Here is a 22,025-nt window from a genome sequence, read left to right as displayed (position 1 = left end):
ACCCTCGGTGTAAAAAAACTTGCCTCGTACATCTCCTTTAAACCTTGCCCCTCGCACCTTAAACCTATGCCCCCTAGTAATTGACTCTTCCACCCTGGGAAAAAGCTTCTGACTATCCATTCTGTCCATGCCCCTCATAATCTTGTAGACTTCCGGCAGGTTGCCCCTCAACCTCCGTCGCTCCAGTGAGAACAAACCAAGTTTCTCCAACCTTTCCTCATAGCTCATGCCCTCCATACCAGGCAACGTCCTGGTAAATCTTTTCTGTAGCCTCTCCAAAGCCTCCACATCCTTCTGGTAGTGTGGCGACCAGAACTGAACACTATATTCCAAGTGCGGTCTAACTAAAGTTCTATAAAGCTGCAACATGACTTGCCAATTTTTAAACTCAATGCCCAAGCGATGAAGGCAAGCATGCCATATGCCTTTTTGACTACCTTCTCCACCTGCGTTGCCACTTTCAGTGACCTATGTACCTGTACACCTAGATCCCTCTGCCTATCAATATTAAGGGTTCTGCCATTTACTGTATATTTCCTATCTGTATTAGATCTTCCAAAATGCATTACCTCACATTTGTCCGGATTAAACTCCATCTGTCATCTCTCTGCCCAAAGTCTCCAACCTATCTATATCCTGCCGTATCCTTTGACGGTCCTCATTGCTATCCGCATATCCACCAACCTTTGTGTTATCTGCAAACTTATTAATCAAACCAGTTACATTTTCCTCCAAATTATTTATATATATTACAAACAGCAAAGATCCCAGCACTGACCCCTGAGGAACGCCACTTGTCACAGCCTTCCATTCAGAAACGCACCCTTCCACTGCTACCCTCCGTCTTCTTTGACCGAGCCAGTTCTGTATCCACCTTGCCAGCTCACCTCTGATCCCATGCGACTTCACCTTCTGAATTGGTAACCCCATTGGGTGTTTTGACCCCTGCCCAGTGACCTTATAGGCTGAATGCCAGAGTATCTTCCGGAAGGGCACAAAGAGGAGGAGAAGCAGAGACACCTGTGGGCCAGCGCCAGTGAAGAGTCGACTCGACCCCCAGCAAGGACTCGACCTACAGCGAAGACTAGGCGGAGACACAGGGACAATGCAAAAGGGTGGGTGAGACCAACCTTCACGACGAAGGCCCCGAGTTCAAAGACGAGAGATGGCAGAGCTCAGCGAAGCAGTCCCAGTAGCTCGGTCATGGGTAATATCAGACAGATAGCATAGAATATTAAATTATGCTGGGAATTGAGTTGTTTTCAAATAGAGTTTGTATAATAAGGATTTGTTAATAAAATTTGGATTGATCCATGATCCTTTGTCCATCTCGTCAGTAAGGGCACCTGGGTAAAGTATTTTAACACAAACTAGTCAAAGTGTCTGCTCGTTTCTAGACAACAGTCGCAATTCAACATTTCATCTGGATGATGGACTGCTGACAGTGCAGCAGTTCCCCAATACTGCCCTGGAGTATCAGCCTAGATGTTCGTGCTGAAATCCTGCAGTGGAACTTGCAGACTCAACAGTAATATTGCTCCCAGCTGAGTCAAGTCAGACATAGCTAAATGGTGGAAGATCATTGCGCAGAGTTGCAAAACTGAGCTGATTGCCATCCCTGAATAATGCTGCAATTGCAGACTAATGCTGCAATTAATATAGCTTCCTCATTTTCTCCTACTTGTTCTGTTTCCTGTCTTTCCCTTTTCCCTCTTTTCCTTTTCAGTATTTCTATTTCACAATCTTTGCAGCTGTCACTTGAATGCTTTCTCTCCTCCAAAAGATACAATAAAATATCTCAATGCTATGGAAATGCAGCATCCACACAGCACAAATAAAAGCCTCTATTAATCCTTCTAATGAAATTTTTGGGCTTATTTTGCATTCTGTTGCTGAAGAGCGAAAGAAACACAAAAGACCTGAAAGCTGAACTTTGAGGATTATGTTTATGGCTGTATGAGTTTCCATAATTCATAGAATCAAAGAATCATAGAATCCCTGCACTGCAGAAGGAGGCTATTGTGCCCATCGAGTCTGCACCGACTCTCCAACAGAGCATCTTACGCAGACCCACCACCCCACCTTATCCCTATAACCCTTTGCATTTACCTCACTAATTCCCCCCGACCTACACGTTTTGGAACACTAAGGGACAATTTAGTATGGCCAATCCACCTAACCTGCATATCTTTGAGTGTGGGAGGAAACCAGAGCACCAAGAGGAAATTCTCACAGACATGGGGAGAATGTGCAAACTCCACAGTCACCCAAGGCTGGAATCAAATCCAGGTCCCTGGCACTGTGAGGCAGCAGTGCTAATCACTGTGTCATCGTGAATTGAAGTCATATCCCTATTTCTGTGTATTTATTAATATAGTTCAGATCTAACAATAAAGCCCAAGATTTATGTGACCATACAGGGAATGCTTCCCACATCCTTGTTACCTCAATGGGGGAAGGTACAAAAAGTAAGAGGATATGCAACACTCAGTGGCAGATGGCTCAAAATCAGAGATAGACAGGAGCAGTTCTTATGGTTATAGAAGTACCAAAAACATAGAATGGGAAAAAAAAAGAAATTGGTACATTACCTGCTCATTTAGGAAAATAAGGTTGTTAAAATAAGCAGAAGCATTGGTGTTGGAGCAAAGACAAAGCAATGAACTGTTGTATTTCAGATCAAGGCTCAGAATCAATGAGGAAACTTGAGTTTGGAGTATTAACTTTTCACTTCAAAACTCCCCCTGAAGAACAGCTTTTCTAACGAAATAACACTTCCTGAGCACTCAACTGTCACTCTAAATTACGTGCCTAAACCTTGTAAGAGTTGCGTCCCTGCTTGACTCAGAGGCCTGAGTAGTGCCAACTAATACCTGAAGTAGTGTTATGGATTTACCTTCTCCACGCGATTTATTACCTTGCATCTCTTAGATGCTTTCTCCGTTGCTAATACAACAATGTTTTAGCAGCGCCCGGGTATTGTTGCTGTTTGCTGTTAGTCTCTGCTACACGATCGGGTTTCACCTCGGACTTGCTGCGTTTGAAAGAAAGGCGAATTGTCTCGGCGCGTTCTGGAACCCTGTCCCAGGAATGGAACGCGGCCAAGGTTGCAACATTCTAATACCGGGATCACATGACACGGACAGGCGCTCACGTGATTTTCCTTTGCAAATGGCTTTTGGTCGGTGCTGAGTGGGAGTGTGTTGCTCCAGGCGGGAAGGAGCTTCCTGACACCGGAGTGAAACATCGCCTGCGCTCTTTTTTTGGGAAGTGGCAATTTACGTATTTTGTTCGGTCGAGTGATTCTTATCCTAGGAACTGCTCTGTACCATGCACCACATGATAGAAGTGGCCATCCCGTCCTTCAGATATGAGGAGAGTGATCTCGAGAGAGGATACACGGTAAGGACAAGGAGATTATGGCACTCCCTTTCTAGGCCGCCACATCACTTAAAAACTGGCTTAGTATTTCCATTTCTCACCTGTGCGCACCTCCACTCACTCACGCAGCGCACAAATCTAGAACGGACCCAGGGGATGATGTTGGATTTACCAAAGCTGCTAAGTGTTTGCAACGAGTCCTATATCTTAAACTTCTTGGTCCAACTCGCGCTTGGCGAGCACTTTTCACCAATTATATTTTTAAAATGCAAGCACGCTCTTAGCTTGCACTAGTCCTCGCTATGGTGGCGAAAGCGGCTGGGTTTGATCATGATTCTAGGTCACTGAAGTACTTTAGCCTTGCACTGGAATATAAATCGTGGAGCGATTTCAGGACAGTGCAGGGAAAAGTGGCCACGATTGGGAAATGCCATCCATCCTCTAATTTACATCAATGAAATACAGGTCAAGTATCAATGAAATAGACAGGCCGCCATCAAACGTTTTGTTTACAAACATTGGGTATCTCCGTTTTCTCCCTATTCCGAATCTGAAGGTAATATTCAGGATGTCAAAGTTGATACATGGTGCGCAGCTAAATGTTTTACAAATTTACAAATCTACTACTTCAGTTAGCTCTTAAGCTTTGTGAGGCAGCCAGTTCAAAACATTAGCTGTTTGCTTTTGGGGGGGAAGGCTGTATAACAAGAAGTATCCCAAAGAGCCATAAAATACAGTGATTAAAATTACCGATTCTCGGTCAAACAAAATGAAGAATTTGCATTCCATATCACTTGATTTGTGGAAAATACCTAGTAATATAATTATTTATATGCTCTTTCAGAGTTGTAATTGGGGAATATAATTTGAGTTGTTTAACTTGCTCGAAGTGCTGGTAGTTACAGATCTGTAACTGGTGATGCATTTAGAATATCATATTAGAGATGTATAGCATAAAATTAAAATGCATTCAGTTGGAGTTTTTTTAACATATGTTGCTACCATGTAGCCTTGCCTTTTCAGAATGAGTCTCTTTTCTGTGGTGTGCAGTGAAATGCCAGGTGTTAGCTGAGAGTTTTCCAGAAGTTGTTGTTGTGATGCCTTTAGTAATGTCCCCCTCAAACAGTTAGGCGCATATTTATTTAGTTGATTAATGAACCAGAAAAGGGTTAACGAATGCTATGTCCTTTACACATGACCGTCCTCATAATTGATTTCAGATTTATGGAACAACAAAATCAGTCCAAATGATATATGCAGTTACTGAGGTGGGAAATTGTGATGAATCAAATAAATGCCCCTTTTTCTGCAGATGGAGTTACAAACATTGTACAATAGTAGCTTAATTCTACCATCTCTAATTGTAATCATTTTTTTCTGCAAAATGTCCATAATGTAAGATGCTATGAAGCAGAGTGAACATGATCTGATTGAATAGGACAATATGCTTGAGGAGCTGAATGGCCTATTTCCGCTCCTTTTATGTTGTCATATTTTCCAGTGAACTACAATAAATAAAACCAAATAGCATTTTGGTTCACATCAAATTATTCAACTACAAAAGCTTCTTTTCCCCATTCAGTGTTTACCAGAAGTTAAAGGGGATCCAAATGCCTCAGAGGAGGAATGGTGCTGTAAAGGGGATTTCCATTTGAAGCTGAGGGCGTGGCTGAGGTACTAAACTAATCCTTTGCATCTGTCTTTATTAAGGAAGAAGATACTGCCCAAGTCGCAGTGAAAGAGGAGGTAGTTGAGATACTGAATGGGCTAAAAATTGATTTTAAAAAGGCTATACTTAAGGTTGATAACTCACCAGGAATAGATGGGATGCATTTGAAGATACAGAAGAGAGGTAAGGGAGGACAGTCACTGACGGCCATGATCCCTGGAAGTTGACTGTTTAGAAGGGCATTGGAAGAGGCAAGCGGTGATGAAGAGCTCAGCTCACTGAGAAGATGGTCCAGAGAAAAGAGGCCAGCAACTTGTGAATCTTCTCAGCTCATTGTCTTCCTCTGCAGAAAATGAGACGGACACTGTCTTGTCAGAGTGTAGCTCTTGAGCCTCACCAGGCAATGCTCAACTGACGGCACAAAGCATCGAGATGGAAGGCTGCCATAGAAAGAGAGGAAACTGTGCAAGGATAATCTTGGATACATGGGTGGTGCCGGAGGACCGGAGAATAGCAAATGTTACACCTTTGTTCAAAAACAGGCTGCAAGGATAAACCCAGCACTGCTGCCTCACAGCGCCAGGGCTCCGGGTTCAATTCCGGCCTCGGTTGGCTGTCTGTGTGAAGTTTGCACTTTCTCCCCATGTCTGTGTGTGTTTCCTCCCACAGTCCAAAGATGTGCAGGTTAGATTAATTGGCCATAATAAAAATTGCCCCTTCATGTCAGGGGTTACAGGGATAGGGCCTGGATGGGATTGTTGTTGGTGCAGGCTTGATGGGCCAAATGGCCACCTCCTGCACTGTAGGTATTCTGAGTGGTCCAGAAAGAGTAGATGGAGAGAAACAGTCAGTGGATGGGTCAAGACCCAGAGGTCATTAATTTAAATTATTAACTAAAGAGGTGACGGCAATATGAAGAAGGACTTGAGTAGCTAGGATTTGGAATGTACTGCCTAAGAGTTTGACGGAGGGGGATTCTGTTGTGGCTTTCAAAAGGAAATTGAAAAAGCACCTGAAGAGAGAATTTGCAGAGCTACAGGATAAAATTGCAGGAATGGAACCAGCTGATTTGCTCTTGCAGGGAACTGGCATGAAAACAGCAGGCTCTTTGTGCCGTAACCATTCTATGCTTATAGAGTTCTAGAATACAATTACCAACGTAAATCCAATTCCCAGATATATATTTAATGTATCCAGGGATTTGTTTTCATGCCTCTCTGAGTATTTGAAGATGGCAGAGAATAGATTGACAGCAACTGAAGAAGGACATAGTTTGATTGGGAGCGAGCATATTTTTCACGTGGTTCAGTTTAAGTTTATTTATTAATGTAAGCATTTTACATTAACATTGCAATGAAGTTACTGTGAAAATTCCCTAGTCATCACACTCTCTGACGCCTGTTTGGGTACACCGAGGGAGAATTTAGCATGGCCAATGCACCTAACCAGCACGTCTTTCAGACTGTGGGAGGAAACTGGAGCACCCAGAGGAAACCCATGTAGACATGGGGAGAACCTGCAGATTCTGCACAGACAGTGACCTAAGCCAGGAATTGAACCCGAGTGCCTGGCGCTGTGAGGCAGCAGTGCTAACCACTGTGCCGCAGTTCATTGTGGTTAAATGAAAAGTAGTACATTTTTGCTTTTTTTAATTTAAAAAAAAAGCAGAGCAAACATAGGCAAACTGAGATTGATTATTGGGCCAGAGTAAGCGATGTCCCTGTTGATTTACCGGGGTAAAGAGAGTATATTTATATTGAGAATCTTAGAAAAAATGATACTGCATTAGTTGGAACAAAGAAGGTTTTAAGGGAAGGGTATAATTGAGGTATTTCAAAGATATTGACAATGGTGTGAGATGGCCAGCAGTGAATCCATAAAAAATGAGCAATATAAACAGACATAGACCAAATGACCATATGAGGTTGCTCTGCATGGGCTGAATGGACTATTTCTGTGCTCTGTTTTATGTATTCACTGCTGAACTTTGATATCAGTTCCACTTTCCTCACCCATAGCTATGTCATTTGATTCCCCTAGACTTCAAACATCTCTCTCAGCCTTGAATAGACTCAATTACTGGGAATTTAAAGTCCTCTGGGGTTGTTAATTGTAGATTCATTCATAATCCTTGATCTGAGACTATGAACCCTAATTCTAGAGTCTCCAGCCACGAGAAATAACGTCTTAGCATCTTTCTTGTTAAATTCCCTCAATTGTATAATTCAGTGAGATTACTTCTGTCTCCTAAATTCCAGCAAGTAGAGACCCAATCTACTGAACCTCATCATTGTACAACCCTTTCATCCACGGAGTCTAGTGAACCTTCACTACATATCTCCAGGGCAAGTACAGCTTTCCTTAAATAAGGAGACCAAAATTCAGCAGTTTTGGTGAATGCTTCAGTACCAAAGCCCTTTTATGATTATTGCAAGGTACGAAAAATGATGTCTTGCTACAATTAAAGGCCTATATTTTAAAAAATACTCTGCTTTTCTATTCTCGCTGCCAAAGTGAGTAACCTCACGATTCCCCACATTATACTCCATCTCCCTTGTCTCTTTGCAGCCTCTATGGATCCTTCTCACAGCTTATTATCCCACGTAGGTTTGCATATACTGTTTCTAGTACCTTCATTTGAATTATTAATTTAGATTGTAAGTCATTGAGGCCCACACTGATCCTTGCAGCAACCTTCTAATTGCAGTCTTCCAACTTAAAAATGACCCATTTATTCCAAATCTGTTTTCTGTCTGTGAAATAATTCCCTATCCATGTGAATGTATTAACCCATATCACATGATCCTTTGTGGCACTTTCTCGACCCCTTTTGGCAAATCTGATTTATACTGTATCCATTGCTTCCCCTTTATCTATTCTTGTCAGCTGCATCCTCAAGAAGCTAAGTTAGTCAAACATGATTCCCCTTTTATAGAACCATGTCAATTCTGCTTAATCATGCTATGAATTTCTGTGTGCCTTGTTACCACTTTTAATAATAGATTCCAGCATTTTCCAGATGGCTAATGTCAGACAAAACTGGCCTGTAGTTCCCTTTTTTTCTTTCTACATTCTTTCTTGAATAATGCTGTTATGTTTGCAACCTTCCAATCCACGGGGATCATTCTATAATCCAGGAACTTCTTAAAAGATTTCGATCGTTGAACCTTGGGGTGTATATCATTAGGTCCAAAGGATTGGTTCGCTTTCAGTTCCTTAAGTTTCTCCAATACATTTCCTCCACTGATTAATTACCTTCTGTTCTTCACTCTTATTTGTCCATAGGTACCCACATACTTTTGGTCTGTGTTTTATTTGTTGTGAAAACGGATGCAAAATATTTGTTTACCATCTTCACTATTTCCTAATTCCCTATTATAATTTCTCACGCTCGAAGAGACCATCATTTACATATTGTAGCAGCTCTTAAAATATCTTTTTATATTTCGTGAGTTCATTCTCATTCTATTTTTTTCCTCAATCTTTGGTTACTGTTTGCTGATAGCTAAAACTCTTGCATTCCTTTAACATAATCTGTGACATTAAAAACTTTTTTAGCCTAGCAATATCCTTTTACTTCAGCCAGTTGTGGATGGATTATTTTGCACGTGGAGCTTTTGTTTCTCAATGGAAAGATTTTTTGTTGCAAATGAGTTATTTAAATGGTTTCCATATGTCTTTCATTTTTTTTTCCAATTTACTTATTTAACTCTTCCCTCCATACTTGCATGATTTACTTTATTTAAGTTTAAGACTCTTGTTTGGTGTATGTCACTATCAGAATTTTACATTTAAGTTTATCATGTTGTGAGCATTTGACCTCTTTGGTCCTTTACTATGGGGTTATTAATTAACCCCACCCAATTGCACAATTCAAAATCTAAAATAGGCTTATTCTTGATTGGTTTGCAACATATTGTTCTCGAAAACCATCGATGAACTCAAGACTTTCTTTGACAATTTGATTTAATGGATCTATGTGAAGATAGAGCACCCCAAGACTATTGCATTATTTTTGATAAAAGCTCTTATTATTTCTCGATTAATACTTTGTGCAAAAGAACAATGGCTATTAGGTATGTTAAGATTGCCATAGACCCAGATGACCATAGGCTGTTCTCTTTGAGAGGGAGAGATGACCAAAGGCTGCTCTCTCCTTTTGAGGGAGAGAGCTGACCAGAGGTGATTTAACCAGAGGATCACTGCACCTCAGGTGAGGGGCAAGGTTGAGCAGGCAGGCCTTCCTAAGAAGAACATGAACAGGCCCTTTGGCCCTCCAAGCCTGTGCTGATTGTGATGCTCCAACTAAACTAAAAAAATCATCACTGCCCTTACTCGGTCCATATCCCTTTATTCCCTCCCTATTCGTGTACCCATCCAGATACCTCTTAAATGTTGCTAATGTGCCTGCTTCCACCACCGCCTCTGGCAGCACGTTCCAGGCACCCACCACTCTCTGCATGAAAAGCTTCCCCTGCCTATCTCCCTTAAGCTTTTCCCCTCTCACCTTGAACCTGTGCCCCCTTGTAATTGACACTTCCACCCTGGGAAAAAGCCTTTGACTATCCACCCTGTTTATACCTCTCATAATTTTGTAGACCTCTATCAGGTCTCCCCTCAGCCTCCGTCTTTCCTGTGATAACAATTCTAGTTTATTCAACCTCTCCTAGTTTATTCAGCCTGTGTTTCCACTTTTAGGGAACTCTGGACCTGCACGCCAATATCCCTCTGTTAATGTTCCTAAGGGTTTAGCCACTTACAGTAAAATTCACACCTAAATTTGATCCTCCAAAATGCACCACCTCCCATTTGTCTGGATTAAACTCCATCTACCATTTATGTGCCCAAGTCTCCAATCTATCTACATTGTATCCTCTGACATGTCCGGCACTATCAGCAACTCCACCAATCTTCGTGTCATCCTCAAAGATACTAATCAGACCACCCATATTTTCCTCCAGATCACTTGTATATACTACAAACAACTGAGGTCCCAGCACTGGTCCCTGTGGAACACCACTAGCTACAGATCTCCATTCTGAAAAACGCCTTTCCACCGCTACTCTGTTTTCTATGACCAAGCCAGTTCTGTATCCATCTAGCCAGCCCACCCTGAATCCCATATGATTTTAGTTTTTGTACCAGTCTGCCCTGTGGGAGCTTGTCAAATGCATGGTACGGGAATTGGTACCTTAGCTGGTACGGGAATTGAACCAGTGCTGCTGGTGTCGCTCTGGATGCTGCAAGCTTACCCCCTGGACTTGCAGAATCTCACTAGCTGTTCTGTCTGGAGACAATACACATCTCTTTAACCTGTGTTTGATGCTCCCTCCACCCACATTGTCTGTACCTTTAAGACCTGGCTGGCTGTAGGGATTCGCATTCTAATCAGTATTCTGTAACTTGATTTTTTGTGCCTCTGTGCACTGTTTGAGAGCACATTTCCACTCCATCTGACGAAGGAGCAGCGCTCCGAAAGCTTATGGTATTTGCTGCCAAATAAACCTGTTGGACTTTAACCTGGTGTTGTTAAACTTCTTACTGTGTTTACCCCAGTCCAACGCCGGCATCTCCACATCATGATTATCCTTTATTATCAGGGCTCCTTCCATTCTTTTCCATTATGCCTGTCTTTTAAATGTTGAGTACCATGGAATATTTAATTCCCATAGTAAGGCCAATAATTTAGGATTTGTGCTAAAAGCATAAATGGGCAGGTTAGAAGATTTTCTTCATGCAAGGGTTTTGCCACAAATGGTTATTTGTGTGGCATTTAAGAGACAGCTGGATTTGGGGACAAAAATATTAAATCATACAGTGCAGAAGGTCGTCATTCGGCCCACTGAGTCTGCACTGACAACAATCCCACCTAGGTCCTATCCCTTTAACTCCACGTATTTATCCCACTAAACCACAAGGCAGTGATATTAAAATGTGGACTGAGTACTCACACAGGCAAGATGGACCAAATGATCTAAGATGCTGAAATTCCTGTTTGTCATTTAATATATTTAGGTTAATGTGAAATCTAAACTTCTGGATGAGCTAATGTCTTGATGTGGGAAATTGTCAATCAAGTTTTAATTATGTGTGAAAGCAAGTAATTTGAAATGGGAATGAGTAGAGCTAAGATGGAGTACCGGTGGGCAATATGAATAGAAATTTACATTTGGGTAGATAAGGGAAGTGACTTGAAGTTAACTATTGTATTTCAAAAAGAACATGTAAAATTGGCAGTGATCAGTAGGTTTACTCTTGCCCGAGAAGTAGTAACCATAAAATAATATGAAAGACCTGTAGATTCTGAGAAAAGGAACTTCTAAAAGAATGTAAAACAATAGATGGAGGGGAAAAAATTATGAAGACTGAAAGCTATATAGGTAGGTGTGCTTATGAGATTCTAAAGCAGTATGTCCTGCAAACAGACCTGTGAAGAAACAGCTGCTACCAACCTCCAGAGGAAGGTGTTTGTGTTTGCAGGGTTTTGAGACCAGCTTTAGCTTCCCAGTATCAAGTGAGAAAGAGAAAAAAGCCTGTGTAAGACTTCCCCTGTAGAAACAGTGGATTTATGGTAATATTACTGGAATTGGTATAGATTCAAATCGATAAGGACTGTTGCCTGAAAGGGATCTTTAGCTTTGAGTCAATTAATCAAAATCATTTCTGGACATGTTTGTAAAAGTACTGTTAACTGCATAAAAGTAATTTTTTGAAATGTTTGCAAATAGTTGGAAATAATTTCTCCTGATTTCAGATATCTTCTCAAAAAATACAAATTGCAAATTGTTGTGATAGCTTGTTCAAGTTTCCCTTTGGGATTTGAGCAGACTGTCACAGCATAGCATAGCGGCACGGTGGAACAGTGATTAACAGTGCTGCCTTACAGCTCCAGGGGCCTGTGTTCGATTCCTGGCTTGGGTCACTGTGTGGAAGTTCTCCCTGTGTCTGCATGGGTTTCCTCCCGGGTGCTCCGGTTTCCTTCTATAATCCAAAGATGTGCGGGTTAGGTGCATTGGCCATGCTAAATTGCCCCTTTGTGTCGCGGGATGCATAGGTTAGAGGGATTAGCGGGATAAATATGTGGAGTTAAAGGGATAGGGCCCAGATGGGATTGTTGTCAGTGCAGACTCAATGGGCTGAATGACCTCCTTCTGCACTGTAAGGATTCTATACCATATATCTCTATCATAACAAAAAGCAGAGAATGGGGATCAAAATTCAGGGTAAATATGAAGAGAATCAATGAAGTTATGTTTTTATTTTGAATATCACTATTCCTCAAAATAGTATTAGTAAGGCACAGTTAAACCAAATGCGAAGCCACAATTATTTACAATCATTACTTCTATGAATTTAAATGCCAAGTTTGAAAGTTCAAACTTTGCTCGTCCTCTTTAGATCTGCCATTTTTCGTGTCTCTTGCACTGATCAAATTTTGAGGCCTTGCTTCAGCTGATGGTGACTTCAAGGGTATACATTGCTTCTACTCTGAATGCCTTTCCCAACCTGCACAATAGGCGAGCAGCTTGTTAAATGATATCAACAAACAAACTTGCCTCCACAATTTGGTTCTGAAATTCTGCCTTGGAATGCTGATTTGATTCTCTGGTGACATAATTTAACTGATGGCAAAAGATATATTTAAAGACCAGACTGATGTCATGTGCTTCCATCTTAGAATCCAAAGAAAACCCCAGGAAAATTTGCATTTCTGAAAGGATCAATGGAAATTGATTTTAAATATTTTATTTCCTTGTTAATGTACTAATTGACATCCAGTTTTTGTGCCAGGTATGAAATTCAGGATTCTGATCCAGAGAAATTAAATAAATTATATGTTCCAGTTACATCGATTCTCACACCAGGGAGACATTAGTTGGTGACAGAGGAAAATGGAGACATGGCCTTTGGGTTGACATGCACAACCACCACAATTAGTGGCCAAATCGGCTTGGCAGCAGGTGCTGAAACTGAAAATAACAACCTGCAGTGACACCTGATAACCACTTGTTGCAGAACAGGCCCCTCATGAATTGATCTCTTTTACCATCAGCAAACGTGCACCATATGAAACTACCCCATCCCCAATGACTTTGACTTGTGCATATCCTTTTTCTAGTTGAAATAATAACGATTGATGATGAACTAACACTATTAAAACAGATTATCTGCATTGTCGCATTGATGTTTGCAGGATATTGCAATTTCTACAAAGGTACATCATTAGCTCTGTGATTTTGGGATATCCTGGAGTGTGCATTATAAATTTTGATCTGGTGATGAAAACAGCAGTATTTTTCCAAGTCAGCATGACGTGCATCATGCTAGGGAGCTTGCAGGTTGTGTTCCTGCACCTGCTACCCTAATTCATCCAGATAGTAGAGGTTGCAGATTTGCAAAATGTTGTTGAAGGAATGTTGCTGTTGTGCATCTTGTAGATGGTATACATGGTTGCAGCCATGGTGTGTCAGTGATAGAGGGAGTGAGCGTTTAAGGTGATTGGATGGCGCTTTATGACAAGCAGCCTGGTGATGAGTTGCTTCAGTGTTGGAGATTCTGTTATCCAAGCAAGTGAGGGATCTTCCACCACATTCCTGACTTCATATTGGAATTGGACTTGAAACATTCACACTGTTTCTCCGTCCAGAGATGCTGCCAGAGTTTTTCCAGCATTTTCTATTATCGCAGCACTTTAGATATGCTCTCGAGATCTGCTGCCATTTTCTGTGTCTCTTGCACTGATCAAATTTTGAGGCTGTGCTTCAGCTGATGGTGACTTCAAGGGTATACGTTGCTTCTACTCTTAATGGCTTTCCCAATGTCCCATACAACTATAGCAAACCATCCCTACTTTTGTATCCCATTCCCCTTACAATAAGCAAAGGAGCTGGAACAACTGTTGAGTCTGAAAGCATCGTGGATAGCATGTTTAGAAAAGTAGTCACACCGCAGCTGAAGGGACTTGAGGAAGGAAGGGAATGGGTAATCCAACAGGCAGGTAGTTCAGGAGTCCACTGGGGTCCTGCTCGCAAATCTGTATTCCAGAGGTCATGGTACATGTTGATACCAATGATGAAGTCTTGCATCAAAAATTCAGGAGTTAGGCAATAGGCTAAAAAGCAGAACCTCTCGGGTTGTAATCTTTGGATTACTCCCAGTGCCATGTGCTTACGGATACAAAAATAGAAGAATAGCGCGGATGAAGAGTTGGTGAAGGACAGAAGGCTTCAATTCCTGGATCATTAGGACCGTTTCTGGGAAAGACGGGACCTGTACAAGTGAGAAGGTCAACATCTGAACCAGGGCGGAACTAACATCCTTGTGTGTGGGGGTGCTGGTGCTGTTGGGAGGAGTTTAAATTAATTTGGCAAAGGGAGGGGACACAGACTGTTAGCATAGGGACACAGCATAATACAGTAAAACAATCAGGTCGGAGGGGAAGTTTCAAGGGTGTAAAGAAGGCTTGATGGCCTTGACTTTAATGCCAGGAGTATTACAGGTAAAATGGATGAGATTGACATGTGGAATTGTGATATAGTAGCCATCACAGAGACATAGTTGAGGGAGGGGCCGGATTGGCAGCTCAACATTGTGGGATATGGGATCTTTAGGCAAGATGGGAAGGGTCAAAAGAGGAGGAGGTATTGCATTATTAATTAAGGAGTCAGTTACTGCAGTAAGGAGAGATGAGATCTTGGAGGGGATTGTATGAAGCTTTGTGTGGAGAGTTTAGGGATTTTTTAAAAAAAGGGCAGCCACATTACTAGCCACACTAAAGACCTCCAGATAGTCAGTGGAAAATTGAGGAGCAAATATGTACATAATTTGCAGAGGTGTGTAAAATCAATAGCAATAGAGTAATTATATTAGGTGATTTCAACTTTCCCAACATTAATTGAGATAGACATAGTGTTAGGGACTTGAATGGGGTGAATTTCTTGAAATATGTACAGAAAAACTTGTTACGTCAAAATGTAGGTGATTCAACGAGGGATGGCACAGTGCTGGACCTAATTCTGGGGAATGAAGCCAGACAGGTGGGTGAGGTGATAGTGGGGGAGCATTTTAGTGATAGTGACCACAACTTGGTACAATTTAAGCTTGTTATGGAGCAAGAAACTGACAAGTTGCAATTGGGGAAGGGTGGATTTTAGTAAAATAAGGTAGGATCTGGCCAAGACAGACTGTGAACAGATACTTGTGGGGAAATGGGGAGGGTACAGGCACAGCGTATTCCCTCTAGGATGATGGGCAGGAGTAACAAGCCCAGGGAGCCGTGGATGACGAGAGATATTCAGGATATAAAGTTAAGGTTAATTTATTAGTCACAAGTAAGGATTACATTAACACTGCAATGAAGTTACTGTGAAATTCCCCTAGTCGCCACAGTCTGGTGCCTGTTCAGGTCAATGCACCTAACCAGCATGTCTTTCAGAAGGTGGGAGGAAACCGGAGCACCCGGAGGAAACCCGCGCAGACACGGGGAGAACATGCAAACTCCACACAGACAGTGAGCCAAGCCGGGAATCGAACCCGGGTCCCTGGCACTGTGAAGCAGCAGTGCCAACCTGCCGCTATATGATATGAGAGGGAGAAGGGGAGCAAATCAGCAGAGGTATTAGTGAAGTACAGAAAGTGCAGTGATGCTTAAGGGAGGGGGAAAAAAGCCCCCCCCCCACCCCCCGCCCAGCTGACTTCCCGTGCAGGAACCCTGTCATTTAACCCTGTTTACCTTTGCATGGTAAATCCTTTAAGTACAGTGGAGTCGCAGTTTGAACTGAAACCAAAACCTTCAGGTATGCAGGCACCTTTGTTTAGTATGAGTTAATTAAGAAGTGCCAAGAGGTTGGGTGCGATTCCCCCAGTGCTCCCGCCACTGGGAAAACTGCACCTGTCAGGTGGAATTCGGCCACTTTTTCAATGTCAATGTATGCAAATATAACACATGCCAGCCAGTCCCGACTTCAGAGCACCCCCAGCCCCCCCACACACACAGCTGAAAAGGGGAGCCCCTCCAGCACAGAGGGGCCTCCTTCCCCAACCCCGCCCCACCCAACTACCATTAACAGAAATGCATCACCCTGACATCTCCTCTGTACCTACTCCCCCGCACCTTAAACCTGTGTCCTCTTGTGGCAACCATTTCAGCCCTAGGAGAAAGCCTCTGACTGTCCACTCAATCAATATCTCTCAACATCTTATACACCTCTATCAGGTCACCCCTCACCCTTCGTCTCTCCAAGGAGAAACGGCCGAGCTCACTCAACCTATCCTCATAAGGCATGCTCCCCATCCCAGGCAACATCCTTGTAAATCTCCTCTGCACCCTTTCTATGGCTTCCACATCCTTCCTGTAATGAGGCGACCAGAACTGAGCACAGTACTCCAAGTGGGGTCTGACCAGGGTCTTATATAGCTGCAACATTATCTCACGACCCCTAAACTCAATTCCTCAATTGATGAAGGCCAGTACACCATATGCCTTCTTAACCACAGCCTCAACCTGCACAGCTGCTTTGAGCGTCCTATGAACATAGACCCCAAGATCCTTCTGATCTTCCACACTGCCAAGAGTCCTACCATTAATATTATATTCCGCCATCCTATTTGACCTGCCAAAATGAACCACCTCACACTTATCTGGGTTGAACTCCATCTGCCACTTCTCTGCCCAATCTTGCATCCTATCAATGTCTTGCTGCAACTTCTGACATCCCTCCACACTATCCACAACACCTCCAACCTTTGTGTCATCAGCAAACTTACCAACCCATCCCTCCACTTCCTCACCCAGGTCATTTATAAAAATCACAGAGTCAGGGTCCCAGAACAGGTCCCTGGGGCACTCCACTGGTGACCGACCTCCATGCAGAATATGACCCATCTATAACCACTCTTTGCCTTCTGTGGGCAAGCGAGTTCTGGATCCACAAAGCAATGTCCCCTTGGATCCCATGCCCCCTCACTTTCTCAATAAGCCTTGCATGGGGCACCTTATCAAATGCCTTGCTGAAGTCCATATGTACTACATCTACTGCTCTTTATTAACAGGGGGTTGGAGTTTAAGAGCTGTGTGGTTATGCTGCAACTGTACAGGACCTTGGTGAGACCACATTTGGAATATTGTGTGCAGTTCTGGTCACCTCACTATAAGAAGGATGTGGAAGCGCTGGAAAGAGTGCAGAGGAGATTTACCAGGATGCTGCCTGGTTTGGAGGGTAGGTCTTATGAGGAAAGGTTGAGGGAGCTAGGGCTGTTCTCTCTGGAGCGGAGGAGGCTGAGGGGAGACTTAATAGAGGTTTATAAAATGATGAAGGGGATAGATAGAGTGAACGTTCAAAGACTATTTCCTCGGGTGGATGAAGCTATTACAAGGGGGCATAACTATAGGGTTCATGGTGGGAGATATAGGAAGGATATCAGAGGTAGGTTCTTTACGCAGAGAGTGGTTGGGGTGTGGAATGGACTGCCTGCAGGGATAGTGGAGTCAGACACTTTAGGAATATTTAAGCGGTTATTGGATAGGCACATGGAGCACACCAGGATGATAAGGAGTGGGATAGCTTGATCTTGGTTTCAGATAAAGCTTGGCACAACATCGTGGGCCTGTCCTGTGCTGTACTGTTCTATGTTCTTCCTTCATCAATGTGTTTACTCACATTCTCAAAAAATTCGACCAGGCTCGTAAGGCATGATCTGCCGTTGACAAAGCCATGCTGACTATTCTTAATCATATTATACCTCTCCAAAAGTTCATAAATCCTGCCTCTCAGGATCTTCTCCATCAACGTACCAACCACTGAGGTTAGACTCACTGGTCTATAATTTCCAGGGCTATCTCTACTCCCTTTCTTGAATAAAGGAACAACATCTGCAATCCTCCAGAACCTCTCCCGTCTCCATTGATGATGCAAAGATCATCGCCAGAGGCTCAGCAATCTCCTCCCTCGGCTTCCACAGTAACCTGGGGTACATCTCATCCGGTCCCAGCGACTTATCTAACTTGATGCTTTTCAAAAGCTCCAACACATCCTCTTTCTTAATATCTACATGCTCAAGCTTTTCAGTCCGCTGCAAGTCTGCACTACAACCACCAAGATCCTTTTCCATAGTGAATACTGAAATAAAGTATTCATTAAGTACCTCTGCTATTTCTTCCGGTTCCATACAAACTTTCCCACTGTCACACGTGATAGGTCCTATTCTTTCACGTCTTATCCTCTTGCTCTTCACATACTTGTAGAATGCCTTGGGGTTTTCCTTAATCCTGCCTGCCAAGGCCTTCTCGTGACCCCTTCTGGCTCTCCTAATTTCCTTCTTAAGATCCTTCCTATTAGCCATATACTCTTCTAGATCTCTAACATTACCTAGCTCCCTGAACCTTTTGTAAGCTTTTCTTTTCTTCTTGACTAGATTCATTACAGCCTTTGTATACCATGGTTCCTGTAACCTACCATAACTTCCCAGTCTCATTGGAACGTTGCTATGCAGAACTCCAGACAAATATTCCCTGAAAATTTGCCACATTTCTTCCGTACATCTCCCTGAGAAAACCTCTTTCCAATTTAAGCCTCCAATTTCCAGTCCAATAGCCTCATAATTCCCCTTACTCCAATTAAACACTTTTCTAACTTGTCTGATCCTATCTCTCTCCAATGCTATTGTAAAGGAGATAGAATTATGACCACTATCTCCAAAATGATCTCCCACTTGAGAGATCGGACACCTGACCAGTTTCATTTCCCAATACCAAATCAAGTACAGCCTCTCCTCTTGTAGGCTTATCTACATACTGTGTCAAGGAACCCTCCTGAACACACCTAACAAACTCCTCCCCATCTACACCCCTTACTCTAGGGAGATTCCAATCAATATTTAGGAAATTAAAATCTTCCATCACTACAGCTCTGTTATTATTACACCTTGATGTGGAGATGCCGGCGTTGGACTGGGGTAAACACAGTAAGAAGTTTAACAACACCAGGTTAAAGTCCAACAGGTTTATTTGGTAGCAAAAGCCACACAAGCTTTCGAGGCTCTGAGCCCCTTCTTCACCTGAAGAAGGGGCTCAGAGCCTCGAAAGCTTGTGTGGCTTTTGCTACCAAATAAACCTGTTGGACTTTAACCTGGTGTTGTTAAACTTCTTACTATTATTACACCTTTCCAGGATCTGTTTCCCTATCTGCTCCTCAACATCCCTGTTACTATTGGGCGGCCTATAGAAAACACCCAGTAAAGTTATTGACCCTTTCCTGTTCCTAACCTCCACCGTAAGAAGTTTAACAACACCAGGTTAAAGTCCAACAGGTTTATTTGGTAGCAAAAGCCACACAAGCTTTCGAAGCTCTAAGCCCCTTCTTCAGGTGACTCCGTAGACAATCCCTCCATGGTGTCCATCTTTTCTGCAGCCATGACATTATCTCTGATCAACAGTGCCACTCCCCCACCTCTTTTGCCTCCCTCCTTGTCCCTTCTGAAAGATCTGAAACCTGGCACTTGAAGTAACCAGTCCTGTCCCTGAGTCATCCAAGTCTCTGTAATGGCCACCACATCATATTTCCAAGTAGTGATCCACGCTCTAAGCTCATCCACTTTGTTCACAACACTCCTTGCGTTAAAATAGACACATGTCAAACCTTCGGTCTGAGCGCTCCCCTTCTCTATCACCTGCCTATCCTCCCTCTCACACCGTCGGCAACCTTTCTCTATTCGTGAGCTAACCTCCTCTCTCCCAATCACTTCAATTTGATTCCCACCCCCCAACCATACTAGTTTAAACTCTCCCCAGTAGCCTTAGCAAACCTCCCCGCCAGGATATTGGTCCCCCTGGGATTCAAGTGCAACCCGTCCTTATTGTACAGGTCACATCTGCCCCAAAAGAGGTCCCAATGATCAAGAAACCTGAATCCCTGCCCCCTGCTCCAATCGCTCAGCCACGCATTTATCCTCCACTTCATTCCATTCCTACTCTCATTGTCGCATGGCACAGGCAGCAATCCCGAGATTACTATCTTTGCGGTCCTTCTTCTCAACTCCCTTCCCAACTTCCTACATTCTCCTTTCAGGACCTCTTCCCTTTTCCTACCTATGTCATACCGGGAGATCGGAGCAACAGGCCTCAATGGGAACCAAATCGGGGTCGGGCCGGGTGAATCACAATAGGCTTGACACCTGGCATGATTCCTGTTTTAGCCCTGACGCCCAATTCAAAATTGGCATTCGCAATTCCTACCGGGGGCTAGCAGCTCTGGAGAATTGCCACCGTTACCTTGCCAAAAAATGCCATGGGTGACTAAAGAGGTAAGGGATGACATAAAACTAAAGGAAAAATGTGCAAAATGTTGCACAAATCCCAGGGCATAGGAATGATGCAGAGGAAGAAAAAGAAAGTATGCAAATCAACTTGCAAAGATATCAAAATCAACACTAAATCTTTGCAATTGCATTAGGAAGAAAAGAACACTGGACAGGAGCAATGCGAACTCCTTGGAACCTAATACCAGTAATTATGTCGATGGTAGGGAAATCTTGAATAATCACTTTGTCAGTATTGATAGCAGATGAGAAGTCAGTATGCTAGCTAATCCAATGAAATTAATATTGAATCAGCAGAAATTCAACAAAAGCATCATAAACAAAATTACTATTGAAAGAAAATAATGATACCAGAGAGTCCCCATGTCCAGATGGTTTCCAGCTAAGATTTTAGGAAATTAATCTTCTAAAGTGTTCTCAATTCAGGAATCATCCCATTGGAAATTGGAGATTGGAAAATTGTATGACAAACCACTGCTTAAGAGAGGTGATCAAGGGGAAACCAGGGACTTGGAGACCAATTAGCTTAACTCTGTCGGAAAAATACTGAAGTCTGTAAATTAAGAATAGCATGCTTGAATAGCTTGAATATTTTCAGGCGATCAGTGAAAGGGCTACTGGCCTTGAATGGAGTGCAGTATAGATTTACTAGAATAATACTCGGATTCATGAGGAAAGGTTACACTAACTGAGGTAGTGTTCCTAGAACTTGGAAACAGGCACCTTTATTTAACAAATGATTTTGATCGAAGTTTCCAAGATCGTAAAAAGAACTGCTAGATAGGCTAAATAGGAACTTGTTCTCCTGGCTAGGGGGGCACAATTGGAGGGCCAAAGGGCCTGTTTCTGTGCTATTCTTTGTTCAGATGGCATTAAAGCCAGACCTTTTCAAGAATGAAATTGGAACCTTCCTATCACCGCTGCAGGTAGAAACTGGAAACTCGCTTCCAAAATCGGCAATTGGCAATTGTTAATTTTAAATTGGTTTGATACTTTTTGTTAACAAAATCTTCCAAGGGATTTGGGACAAAATGGGCTGTATAGAGTTAGGTCCCACATCAGTCGTGATCTCACTGAGGGGCTAAATAGACCACGCCTGTTCCTGTGTCTAATTACACTTCTGTGAAATGCTTTAGATTATTCCCATGTTCATGATGCTATATAAATGCAACTCTTTGTTGAGAGAGTGTGGTAATGTTCCTGGAGTATTAATCCAAAGACCAGGGTAGTATCCCAGAGACAAGAATTAAAGTCCCATCATAATAGCTGGAGGAATTTAAATTTGATTATTAATAATAACCATGAAACTACTGCAATGTCGTAAAACCCATCTGGTTAACTTGTATCCTTCAAAGTTTGTTGTCTTCAATCTGTTTATATAGCCTTTACCAAAGTGACCCTGTCCCTGTATTTTTGAAATTTTGTATATTGGGGGTTGAGCCTATTTGATCAGATCACTCTACATTTCGTGATTTTTGTAAACGCCTGCCATCCTTACTTGATCTGGCCTACATCTAACTCCAGATTCTCAAGACTCTTCACTTCCTCTGCCATGCCAAGCAAACCATTCAAATCAAGAGTAATTAGAGGTGGGCTATAAATGCTGCCCTTGTCAGCGACACTAATGTCCTAAAATTGTCAGGGGCTTTTTGTTAAGGGC

General features: G+C 42.7%; 1 protein-coding gene across 3 annotated transcripts in view; it reads left to right on the top strand.

Annotated features, from left to right (window-relative positions):
* The first annotated feature begins 3,148 nt into the window (after positions 1-3,148).
* The window catches only part of LOC144494947 (sorting nexin-24-like), a 149,843-nt gene continuing 130,966 nt past the window's right edge, over positions 3,149-22,025 (top strand). For 2 of the 3 annotated variants that reach the window (XM_078214596.1, XM_078214597.1), the window contains exon 1: positions 3,163-3,402. In XM_078214596.1, coding sequence (XP_078070722.1) covers positions 3,331-3,402 — 72 coding nt within the window. In that variant the 5' untranslated portion in view covers positions 3,163-3,330. Of the gene's footprint in view, positions 3,403-22,025 lie in introns of all 3 variants that reach the window. The other variant, XM_078214595.1, reaches the window with a different exon arrangement.

Source organism: Mustelus asterias, chromosome 6 (genome assembly GCF_964213995.1).
Source record: "Mustelus asterias chromosome 6, sMusAst1.hap1.1, whole genome shotgun sequence".
Lineage (NCBI taxonomy): Eukaryota > Metazoa > Chordata > Chondrichthyes > Carcharhiniformes > Triakidae > Mustelus > Mustelus asterias.
The sequence above is the reverse complement of the archived record's forward strand: the minus strand, read 5'-3'. Positions and strand labels throughout refer to the sequence as shown.